This window comes from Gobius niger, assembly GCF_951799975.1.
Source record: "Gobius niger genome assembly, chromosome: 2".
NCBI classification, from domain to species: Eukaryota; Metazoa; Chordata; class Actinopteri; order Gobiiformes; family Gobiidae; genus Gobius; species Gobius niger.
Genome location: NC_136853.1, coordinates 9,633,049 through 9,646,088, shown reverse-complemented (window position 1 = coordinate 9,646,088; position 13,040 = coordinate 9,633,049). Strand labels below are relative to the sequence as shown.

The 13,040-nt window shown below is 44.7% G+C and overlaps 1 protein-coding gene across 1 annotated transcript in view; it reads left to right on the top strand.

Annotated features, from left to right (window-relative positions):
- Window positions 1–13,040, top strand: part of LOC306982970 (putative flavin-containing monoamine oxidase A) — a 100,647-nt gene that overhangs the window by 74,159 nt on the left and 13,448 nt on the right. The window contains exon 9 of the mRNA XM_079582612.1: window positions 9,073–9,231. Within this exon, the coding sequence (XP_079438738.1) occupies window positions 9,073–9,231 (159 nt within the window). The remainder of the gene's footprint in view (window positions 1–9,072; window positions 9,232–13,040) is intronic.

Genomic DNA, 13,040 nt, shown 5'->3' with positions numbered 1-13,040 from the left:
TTGTGAATGAGAGATGGTGCCACCCCGGCCACGCGCACGTGAAAGAACAGATATGCACCCGGGACCTGGAGATGATCGTCGTCAGCATGAGGCCTAGATATCTACCGAGGGAGTTTTCACACATGGTCGTGTTGTGCTTGTATATCCCCCCCTCGGCTGACGCCGCCGCAGCCTGTGAGCGCATCCACAGTACCGTGACCCAGACCCAGATGCGTCATCCCCGCGCCCTGCTGCTCATCACCGGTGACTTTAATCATGCCTCTCTTTCCGCCACTATCCCCACACTCACGCAGTATGTTAAGTGCCACACAAGGAACAATAAGACCCTGGACCTTCTGTATGCTAACGTGAAGGGCGCTTACACCTCTGCCCCCCTCCCCCCGCTCGGACGCTCAGACCACAATCTCGTCCTACTGCGGCCGGATTACACACCCAGGGTGCGAAGGGAGCCAGCACAGAAGAGGTCTGTGAAAGTGTGGAGTGAAGAGGCTGAAGAGAGACTTAGGGACTGTTTCCAGACCACAGACTGGAACATGATCTGCAGCTCTCATGGAGATGACATCGACGGCCTGACCCACTGCATCACAGACTACATCAACTTCTGTGTGGAAAACACTGTACCAACCCGGAAGGTACGGTGTTTCTCCAACAACCACCCCTGGGTGACCCCTGAACTTAAAGCCCTCCTGAACCAAAAGAAAAGGGCTTTCAACTCAGGGGACAGAGAGGAGCAGAGGAGAGTCCAGCACGAACTCCAGTGGAGGATCAGGAAGGCCAAGAAGGACTATGGCGAGAAGCTGGAGCAGAAGCTGGCGCAGGGCAACGCACGGGACGTGTGGAGGGGACTGAAGAACATCTCCGGTTTTGGTCAGAGTGCCAGAGGGACAGCTGATGGAGACCAGCGCGGGGCGGATGAATTCAACCAACATTTCAACCGGTTTAATTCTCCCCCCACTCCCTCCTCTTCACACGTCTCCAGCAAAGTGGACACTGCCCCCCTCCCCCGACCACCTTCACCTGCCTCCAGCCCCCCTGCACCCACGTCTTCAGCCCTCATCATACGGACTTCCTCTAGCACCTGCCCCACCCCCGGCAGTCCACCCCCACACCGGTCCCCCCCTCACTCCCCCCTCTCCATCACACCGGACCAGGTGAGGAGGGAGCTGAGGCGACTGAAGCGGGGGAAAGCTGCAGGACCAGATGGCATCAGTCCCAGGCTGCTGAGGACCTGCGCAGACCAGCTCTCCGAGGTCCTCTGCCACATCTACAACCTGAGCCTCAGCCTGGAGAAGGTCCCCGTCCTGTGGAAGACCTCCTGTCTGATTCCAGTTCCTAAAACAGCGCACGCCAGGGAACCGGCCCACTACAGACCAGTCGCCCTGACCTCCCACCTGATGAAGACGATGGAGCGGCTCATCCTCACCCACCTCCGCTCTGTGGTAAGCCCCACCCTTGACCCGCTGCAGTTTGCCTACAGACCCAACATCGGAGTAGAGGACGCTGTCATCTACCTGTCGGAGCGGGCGCTCACGCACCTGGAGCACGCCGGGAACGCTGTGAGGGTCATGTTCTTTGACTTCTCCAGTGCCTTCAACACCATCAGGCCGGCGCTGCTGCGGGGGAAGCTGGAGGACGCGGGAGTGGATGAACATCTCACCGCATGGACCATCGACTACCTCACGGACCGACCACAGTATGTGCGGCTGCGCAGCTGTGAGTCTGAGGTGGTCGTCCGCAGCACTGGGGCCCCTCAGGGCACCGTCCTCTCACCGTTTCTCTTCACCATCTATACATCGGACTTCACATACAACACGGACAGTTGTCATCTCCAGAAGTTCTCCGACGACTCCGCCATCGTGGGCTGTGTGTCTAAGGGGAACGACCTGGAGTACCGGTCAGTCATCCTAGACTTTGTGGACTGGTGTGAGCGCAACCACCTGTGCTTGAACATCAGTAAGACGAAGGAGATGGTGATCGACTTCACGAGGAAGCCACTACCGCACACACTGCTGAACATCCAGGGGGAGGACATTGAGGAGGTGGACAGTTTCAAGTACCTGGGTGTTCACCTCAACAATAAACTGGACTGGTCCCACAACACCAACGCCCTGTACAAGAAGGGCCAAAGTCGCCTCCACCTTCTGAGGAGACTGAGGTCGTTCGGAGTGAGCAGGCCTCTGCTCAGGACTTTTTACGACTCTGTGGTGGCCTCTGCTCTCCACTACGCTGCCATGTGCTGGGCCCCGGGCAGCACAGAGCGGGACAAGAACAGACTGAACAAGCTGGTCAGGAGGGCCAGCTCCGTCCTGGGCTGCCCCCTGGACTCTGTGGAGGAGGTGAGGGACAGGAGGGTGTTAGCCAAGCTCACCTCCATCATGGACAACACCTCCCACCCACTGCACGGGACTGTAGAAGAGCTGTGCAGCTCTCTCAGTGGCAGACTGAGACACCCTCAGTGCAGGACGGAGCGCTACCGCAAAGCCTTCATCCCCACTGCTGTCAGACTGTACAATAAGACTGTGAAGTAACGCCGACTGTAACAAGTGAATTTCTCCTTTGTGAGATTAATAAAGGTTTATCTTATCTTATCTTATCTTATCTTATATTTTGCTGTTCTGTTTTTACTTCCAGAATAGAGTTTGAAGGAGAAGGAGCTTTAGTAGTACCCGTATGATTCAGATTATGTACCACCATTATTTCCCGAATCTCTCACTTTTCACTCATTGATTGTATAAAATGCATTTTGCTTTGCTGGTCGACAAACTTCCTTAGGCTGGAAGAAGCTGTATTGGACGTGGCACCACTTCGAAAAAGCGGACAAAATAAAAGTAAGAATAGGAGGCTTGAACGATACACATTGACCCTTAGTCTGAAATAATGACCACAGACATTACCAAAGCAAACTGTGGTTTATGGCGGTTAAATGAACAAAATCAAATAACAGACGGCATTAAATATTAAAGTGCAAACAGGATAACCTAGAAAAATGCAAATATTCTTAAAAGAAGTAACTGATAGTTTTAAATCATGTCAAATGACGGGCTCAAACTTAAAGATTCTTGTGGTCCATCTGAGACAAAGAGAGGTCAGAGTTCAGGGGGGGAGGTCGCTATGTGCTTATCCCTTCCTGCCGTCTCACCTTCACCGTCTCTCTGGATGAACTGGGTGAAGACAACTCACAAGGAAAAAACTCGAACTCCGAACTGCTTCCTGTACCCGTTCTTTATACCGGGAGCGGCCCCTTTGTCTCCGCGGGACTCGACCAATCGATTCAGTCGTAACTTGATATGATTGGGGCCTAAGTCACGGTGGGATGGGAGGAAGGCTTATCTTGGGAGAGAATTCAGGAAATACATTTCTATTGTAATAAACACATTAACAACATCACAAACTTTCCAAATGCATTACCAACATTTGGACAGTATGTATGTACATTGCAACTTTGTTGACCTTGGGAAAAATTCATCATTAGAACAGATTGGTTGAGTTCATTCTCACTGTCCATGAATTAAAGAACTGGCTGATTACTCAAATCGGATGTTTGAGATTCAGTCTTTAGTCCAATTCGAAGGTCAATAGAGAGTTCTCATCTCTGGTTGTGAGGTCTAAAGGATAAGATCATCACAGTTTTCATTTGTCCTGAACTGTGTTTGTTAGTTCTGACTGATCAGCCATTCACAGGACAGGAAGTGAAGAAATTCCAATGCCATGAAATGGTCTGGGGGTTTTGCTCATCTCTTGGTATGTGATAACCATGGCGATCGGGCATAGGTCACCCTCACACTCTACAATTTTGAAGGACAGTCAGCAGCCGCCATTCCCGAGTGGTTGTTGAAAGTGACCTTATAAACCAGCAAGCATGTATAGTGTACAACAAAAGCTTGCTCCAGACGGCCACTTTCCTCCAATTGCCTCTCATTAAATGCCACTACAGTGACCGTAGCACATTCACTGAGTGTGATGGCCGTTCACTTTTTCTGTAAAGATACATCCACGAGGTACAGCTGTGTTTACCAGAGGAAGTACTAAAATGGTATATGTGTGAAGCAACATTTTTTTAACCCTTTTTTTGTCCATATAGTTTTGCCCACATGGACATAAATTATGGAGCTTCAACAGTCAGCCAAAACTGAAACATGATGCAAGACGGAGATGTCATGTTGTTAACCAACATTCTGCTGTCGGGGAATAACTTCTCCAAGATTTCCCGCCTATTCAAATTCATGAATTTCCGCATGGTGGCATCCACAACCTTTTACCTACTGTCTAAAAACACTAAAGCAGTTTTGTGTGGAGAAGAGGACTGCAATTATCAATCGATTAGAGTCAAAAGACCGTGTGGTTGCCCTTGGTAAGTAAGTATGTTATATACTCATATACAGTATATGCCTTCATGCCTTTGTATTTCTGTTTTCTCACTGTCTTTTGTCATTACTCTCAAGGTAATGCACAAAGCTCTTGGACTACTCAGTATAAAAGATTTGCTAGAATGTTTCTTTTTCCATAATCTATGTTTTTTTTTCAAAAAGGTCACTCTATGTGCTGTGCATACACAACGATGAAACATATAGAAACATTTGACAAACTCACAAACGAGGTGAACATCAAAGAGATTGTGGCTCATGTTCAAATTGCTGCCCTCATGCATAATACTTATAAAATACTTTCGAGTTTTTAATTTGAATTACAGATTCTTACAATATTGTTTTTTGTTGTTTTCTTAACAGATCAAGCAAAGGGAAGATAAAAGGATCATGGTGTTGTCCATGCGCTTAATGTCTGGCAGAATTCAACAAATCTAACACAGAAGCTTCATGCTGTATGTCAAATTGGTACCTAAACAGAGGCTGACAGCAATCAAAGATGAATACAGCAAATGTATTTATATAATATGTCAAATATACATATGCAAGAAATGTTTCCTACAGTAAGAATAAAAGTAAACCGTATTTCTGAGGTGGTCATGAGTTGCATGTTAGTTGCCAAGTAGTGTACTGTCTATAGGCCTCAGTTGTATAGTTACCTCAGTTGAAGTCCTGCCTGCAAATCTGTAAATTGACCAGGACGGGACAGACTTAGCTGTGGTTTCTGGTCATTCGTTCTCGTACAGCCTCATGCACAAGCTTACCAGTGAGGCTGCAGGCATGCGCTCGGCTTGAGGGTCCATACTGTCCGATCATATAAAATACACATTACTGCTCCAGGTACTGCTGAACAGGAGCCTGCACAGTGTCTAGGAAAGGGTCTCCGGGCAATGAACTGTAGATAAGTTTATTTTCACAGATGACCATAATGGGACGAGGAAAAACAGCGAACCATACAACCTGACTAAAAGGAGACATCAAGCCGGGAAATAATGGTGCCGCCTGCAATTGTAACATTAAAACAACAACATAATAAAAGTGAAAAGGTTTGCTGTTTGATCGCAGCTCCATCAGTGTGTTCCGTGTCTTTGGGCAAAACACTTGTCCGTGGTTAGGCAATGCATCATGGCCTACTGTAGCGTTTTAGGCTTTTAAAGGTTTTAATCTGTGTTACAACGCCAAGCTGTTCTTGGCATTTAGAGTTGGCTAGCCCAGTGCTGACCCTACAATCTCATGTTTGAGATTACAGCGCTAACCACTCTGCCACTAATGTGCCCACATTAGATTTACACATCTTCTTAACACCTGAATCACTCCAGCCCAGCATCATACTGCTGCAGCAAACGGAAGAGTTGCCAGAGCAGATGGCTGCCAACATATGTGTGGCCTAAGCTGGGTGCAGGCAGAGTTTAGTGGACCATCATTCCCCCATGTGCTTTGGTGCTTGCGTGTTCAGCAAAATGCCTGCATTGTGATCCATGTGTTGGCTGCTCTGCGTTCAGCAGGGAACAGCAGCTTGTCCCACTCAGATCCAGAGCCCTGAGGGGGGGCCCTGGGCAGCTTTTCCCACATCTGCTGCTCTACTCACCTGTGACTGTGCAACACTCTCCACAGCCCTGCCATTCTCATCTCAACTGCCATTACGAGTGGTGTGGACACAGTGTAATGGCCTTGCCTGGACCCCTGGGTGTAGATGGAGAGCAGGGGAAATTGTTTGGGATGGTTGTTTGAGGAGGAGATCAGGACACAAGACAGGCGTGAGCCTCGGGATGAGTTGAGAATTGAATTTATGAATGGCCTTCAGACCCCGCTGTCTGTGGCTCTACATAAATGATGTTTCATATATTCAATCGTAATTGTATCTGCAACAAAACATCAACAAATCCAAGTGTTTTACGCTCTCAGTCATTGACAAATGTTTAGTGGCAGGTCAACAAGTAATGCTAAAGCATGTCAGAAGATGTGGCAATATCAGAAATGTATGCACATTTTACTGCAGAGTTAACTGTCATGACAACACCAACAAATCACTAAAGGCAGATTTAAGACACAAAAGTTCACCCAGTACTCTGAGTTAATACACTAGCTGTAAGGAATGTCAGTGAGTGCGAGCCACTATGGATGAAGCACCCAAGACCCATTGGTACATCCATCAGTACAGGCCTCAACATATGACTTGCTCAGTGAATTTCTCATACAATGGGGAACAGAAGATGAGGTGCAGGAGGGACGTGCTGACGTACTGTTGTGGAATTTCTATGTAAAACCAAACCTTTATCTGTCGAGTCATCACATTTTCCCCTTGTACTCACCTTTCACCTCAACACATTTATTATTAATGACACGTAGAACACAGATCTTTAGTGGTCAACTATATTGGGGACAGGAAGTTGTCCTGTCATGTGATCACATCTCCCCAAAGAATATGCAATCTTTAAAACAATCCCCATTAATTACAACACGTTGCCAGAGGCCTTTTAGTCCGAAACAATTAATATCAAACAGTTATTTTCAACTTTGGCCTGTAAGCGTTCACAATACAGTGAAGCGAATAAATTATTATCATTCAAGTTCAAGTATCAAATTATTATTATTTATGCATAGCATGTCAGCACTAGAGTCTCACTGTTTAACAAGTGCTTAGAAAGAGTCTCTGACTCAACTATTCATTTTTATCAAGATAGTTTGCTTCTTTTCAGAATTTCATAGTTTATATCAAAATAATACTAGCTCGATAACGCGGCATATCAAATACAGATTTTCCAGACCTTGTTTGGATAAACGTTTTCCTGATTATTGTGAACATGATCAGTCTTGTGACCAGCCAAAAGTCTTGAAGAGATAGAGAGAGAGAGACAGTAGGACAGTGTGGCATGCATATACAAAAAAAAAAAAAAAAGTAAATAAAGCTTTAGTACTCAAATATTTAGAACCTGAAATGTTGTTTGGAGAGAAGAAGAGAGCATACTGGAACTGCTATTCCAAAACCAGGCATGAGCTCACAGTAAAACTGTTGTCCTTTGTGAGGTCACACACTGTGTAGACCGGTACCAAACACCTTGCAATAAATAATAGAACAAAAAACATTTCTGGCAATAAAAAAAATGTGATTGATTTACAAAGAAAAAACAAACATTTTGAGCACAAACAATTCTAACCAGTCTGTTAGATTAGATCACTATATGATCAAGAGTGAAGCTTATTATCTTTTAATTGTTTGCAACCATTTACTGACATTTACTTGGACTATTGTTGTTATCTGGAGAGTTGTAATAAAATAAATGTTCCCACTACAATTTTTTTGCAATTCATGCTTATACTTCTGTTTTAATAATTTGTATACAATTTAAAAATGTTGCAACCCTGCAATGTGAGGCATGAAATTTGACCTTAATTATTATAGCTTAGTTCGACATGTCACCAAATGCGTAATTTAAACCCATTCTGTTGGACCGACGAGGCTCCGCTCTTCCTCATTGCATTGTAGCGTGTGATAGACTTGTGCTGGAACTTGGAATTTTATGTCTAAGCGTGCATCAAAACAGATCTTATAAAGAGCGCTATAAGTGCAAAAGGTTTCCTCTCTTCTTGCTCGCAACCAGGCCCCGCAACCACATTGTAGGGTCACTGTAGCTGGCATGTGCCCAAATGGACAGTCTCGAGTTCATGTTGTCTCTGTCTCCTCCAGACCCCATGCCCTCCCTTGTTTGAGAGATGTTGTCCCAAAATTTCACATCACCGCAGCAGTGTGTCAAAGGTTGTTCAGCTTGGTCTTGTGTGGTCTTCTTCGTGGTGATTTTTTCCTTTTCCACAAGACCAACTCTGGAAACACCAGTGCGCAGACACAGACACAGTAGATGGTGATGGAAATCAGCAACAATCTCCTTACAGCAGGCATGGGTTTGAAGAGAGCAGATGGTATTCAGAGTTCGAGGGAGGGAGTCGAGCCAGGAGTCTGGTCTGATCTTTTCCAGTGTCCAGATTCCAGGGCAGAGGTTTGCCTGCAGTTGGCCTTGGAGCCTGGTGCTCGTAGCTCCCTCGGCTGAGCATGCAGAGAGAGAGAGTGGAATGAGTAAGGTGTGGATGCCCAAGGTCTAAGGGGGGCCAAGATCCTGTGGGACTTCCAGATACAGACAGACAGAATGGTGATGTCAAACCAACCAGACATTGTGGTGGTGGACAGAGACCATAAGAAAGCCGCTGTGGTTGAAACATCAGGAAAAAGAGACACTAGAGAAATACCAGGGGCTCAGAGAAGAGCTGGAGAAGGCCAGGAGGACGAAGGCATCAGTGGTGCCCGTGGTCATTGGAGCAGTTGGGGCAGTGACCCCCAAACTGGAGGAGTGACTAATGCGTGTGTGTGTGTGCGTGTGTGTAAAAGCATTATTTAAATCTGATGATATAAAATAATAGAAGTTAAATTTCTTCCCCCATATCGCTTATCTACTGAAAAAAGTTTCTGATTATTTGTCCTACATTAACTTTGTTCCCTGCCGGTTTACCTATAATTTTTCCCAGAGAATGAAAATACATGACATTCACGGTAACCTTCACCGTGGTATCGTTTAATTTCAGGTGATTACGCTACACTCCATTAACTCTAAATAAAGCCCAGGTGTGTTTTCTTCAGCCCGGGCTGGAATGTCTTAATGTGTGGAGTGATTTTGTGCTGTGTTAGTCTGTGTGAATCTGATGCTCCTGTCTGCAGGCCTTTTGGAGAGACAGAGGATTCTCAGGGGAGATTGTCACCGGAGCGTCTACCGGCTGTCCTTTCTGTGTCACCTTCGATGCCACCAGCCCCAACGAGAACCCTGCTCTGGTGGGCTTCTTCTGTGGACAGCAGGCGACATACTGGACCACCAAAGAGGTACGAGCATCGTTATCGAAGAGCCGTATTTCGACAAGAAATGACCTTTTGGAGCTTTTAAACCCTCAGAAGTGTTATCCACATTTTCAAAGCCCTTAACCCAAGATTGCAAAATTGATTTGTTATCCACTGGCTAAAAATGGTGGCTTAAATGTTGTCGTAGAAGGAGAAAGACTGAATGTGCATCTGGGTATATTTAAAGGAACAACAGTGGAACAAGATTTAGAATACTTGCCATTTGTTGCAATCACATGACATGTTGACAGAGGCAAAGTAGTTCAAATGAGGCTTAAAAACATTACGTGCTAGCTCTAGGGCTGCTCGATTATAGAAAAAATAATAATCACGATTATTTTAGTAATAATTGAAATCTCTTTTCTTTTGAGAAGATACCTGCACCCTGCTGGCCAGCCCTCACACCTGTCCAACAGAGCCGCGCGGCCTGATGACATCATCACACAGCGCTAATGTTTTTCTGTCGGACCAAAGCCTGAGCCTTTAGCTCGTGAAATGCGAAGAGAACAGAAACAATCATCACAGTGGCATGACATAATTGTTAGTTTGCTTTGAGCTCCGTTGAGATCTGCTCCTGAAGAAGAGTTTTAGACTTTTCTTCTAAACCGCTGTTCTCCTTTCACAAGGTGAGCACTTAACAGTGGCATTATCTCAAGAGTTAGGTATTAAAAATATGAGTACGATATTAATTATGTTTATCTATTATTATTATCTTAATTAAATTATTATTATCTTAATTTAATTATTATTATCTTAATTTAATTTTGATTAATTGCACAGCCCTAGCTAGCTGTTTGTAAGACAAGTGAAATTATCAGCAAAAAGATAGATAGCAAAGAAAGCATCGACGATGCAGATTTGACTCCTCCCAACAGAGCATGTAGCTATGCACCTTCACGGTTCTGCCGCACTTTGATTGAAAACAATATGTGTAAACTTTGAAGTTGAGCAGAACGTAAACCATCACCTCCCTGAGATATATTTGTAGAAACTCTGTTATTATTTGGAACCATGCGTTAAAGTTTGTTTTTGGCAGATGCAAAGTCCCCATAGGTGTCCATGTTGTGAAACACTAGGATGTGAGCACCCTGTCTCGCCTAAAAGGGTCCACCAAGGTAAAGGGTTTTCTGTCTGGTCCCTTCCTTTGTGTGCATTCCACTCACGGCGCTGCACTCTTTCATGTCACTGGTTCAGTTGTTTTCAGTGCAATGCTGATGTATTGTTTTAATTTACATCCACAGCCTGCACTGCATTATAGACTCCACACTTGGCCAAGCATTAGATAAAGTAGTACAGTAAGGTACTACTTACAAACTCAGCCGCACTGACCCCGCACTTGGAATTTGGAAGGAATTTGATAGCTTTAGCACCTTAGGTTCCAAAATGTACGCACACATAATGCATACATCATGTCTATGTTTCTGGATGTTGAACAAGCCAGCAATGACACCTGGTAATGTGATTAGCGTGAACCTGGCCCCCCATCATACTCAAATTGAAATGAAAAATATGTCAATCGTTTGTGCTGTTTTGTGCTGTAAAAACCTTGGTTTGTGCTGTGACCGTGTGAGATATTAATGATTGTGTTTTTGGTCAGATCTGAGGTCATCCTGCTCATTATAAAAATGGCGTCACCGCTTCCTCTACATCTGTGCTGTTTTGTGCTGTAAAGATTTCCGTATGTGCTGGTTCGGTTTTTAAACTATTACAAACTTTAGAGCCTTGAGGTGTTCACCCTCGTCCTCCTCTGAGGCGTGCGCACGTGTCAGAGGCGCACGGCAACACACACTGCATGTAAAAATCAATCATCAATATCTCAAAAACGATAACAGCACAAACGAAGATTTTAACATCACAAACGTAGCACAAACGATTGACATATTTTTCATTTCAATTTGAGTATGATGGGGGCCACGCTAATTACAGAGTGTGTTCATTCCCCACATTGCAACGTGATTTCAATTTCCAGTTTGTCACAAACTTTAACTGAAGTGTTCCTTTCAGAAGTTATTGCACTGTCAATCAATGTGCACGACTTTTTCATCTTGTTTTTGATTACAATGTCTGACTTGTTGGCCAGCTTGTTTGTTCATACCATTGTTTTCAAATTTCAGATTTGTCTATTCCAGATTCTTGGAAAATTTTCCAATGTGCATAAATTGATGCTTTTTTGGTGTATATTATCATTCAGTCTTTTGTTTGCAGCCAATCCACCAAAGAAAATTGCTACATTGTGAATGTGTTTTAATGACAATGGCACAAAAAAAGGAAAATAAATCATAAATAAATCTCACATTCTTTTAATTAAAAATAGTAATTTGCAAACATAACTGCCATCTGCTTTACAGAACAAACACCATGAATATTCCCCTTTGTCCCTGATTGGCCTCTGTTTTTCATGTTTGCTCACTTTAAAACAATAATATCAACCATTCCTCTGTTGTTCTTGTGCCATTGCTGACCTTATCCCATTTACTCTGTTGTTTTCTTCACGCTGTGCTGGGCTGCATCTCGTTCTAAATAATTATGATGCACCACATGGCCCTAAACCGAGAGAAAAAAATGTTGCAGCATGGAGGAGCACTGAACTTTGAGGTTAGGCAGACATATCGTTCTGACAGTGTGGGTTTGGGGCCTAAAAACATTCCTCGGTTGTAAGCTACACTCTGTTCTTTCATTCGAGTGTAAGCAAAATACTGATTTAACACAAGACAATGGCTTGACATTCACAGTATAGTAACCAAATGCTGAAAGATTTTTAGTTTATTTTGGCAAGTAAATTAGAGGTTCCGATCTCCCACCTGGCATTCAACAGCGTTGCTCAAGATGAAGTTTGTATCTTGCGTACAACCAATTGTGTGCGGCAGCCTGAGGGCATTGTTTAGAGAAAAAAAGGGGTCGGCTGAGGCGTGGTGTGCAACAAAAAACTCTGACTACGACGTGCTCTTTGCTGCTTCCCCTTCGCTCGCCTCTTGTTTACACTGACATCGCGTGCAGCCTCATGCATCTCACTAAGCGCTCGCAGGACAAACTACAAACTATTTCTCCCACTCTGAGTTAAAGTCCCGAGTCCCGAATATATATCGAAGGCCCCGCTCTAGCGCCAGTATTAAAGAGCATGGGGAAAACTCCACGCCGCAGAAACGTGATCAAAACACCAGCACGTGCGCCCCCCACAGTAGTGGAAAATAGCTGAAGGTTTCACAGAACCCCCCCCCCCTCTAACCCTAGCACTACGCACCTGGTTTATCATTAGAAACAGCTTGTATTACGAGTGGTGCAAATCTGATATTTTTTTGTGCTGTGCTGTTAGTGTTTCAAATTCTCAAATGGCACATGCTTTTTGCATCATTTTAGCCACAGTGGCCTGAGGGTAAAAGCATTTTTGTCCATCCCTGTGCAAAAACATGTTTAGTCATGCATAGCAAATCAAATCAAGCAAAATCAATATTTTGTTTTTTACGTATCGTCAGCTGTCATTTCCCACTGTGGGATTGTGATAGAACTTCACACCAGTTGTGTCAACACTACACTGCTTGGAGCAAGTTGAGGAGTGCGATAGAGGAAAAACTAAACTATATCAAGAGAGTTATGGTAAATGGTCTCAACATATATAGCGCTTTTCCACCTACATTAGGCACTCAAAGCGCTTTACAGCAAGGATCCACTCACCCATTCATACACCAATGTACGCAGACACTGGGGGCAATGTGGGTGAAGTGTCTTGCCCAAGGACACAACGACAGCGACCTTCTGATCATGAGACGACCCGCTCTGCGCCACTGTCGCCCAGT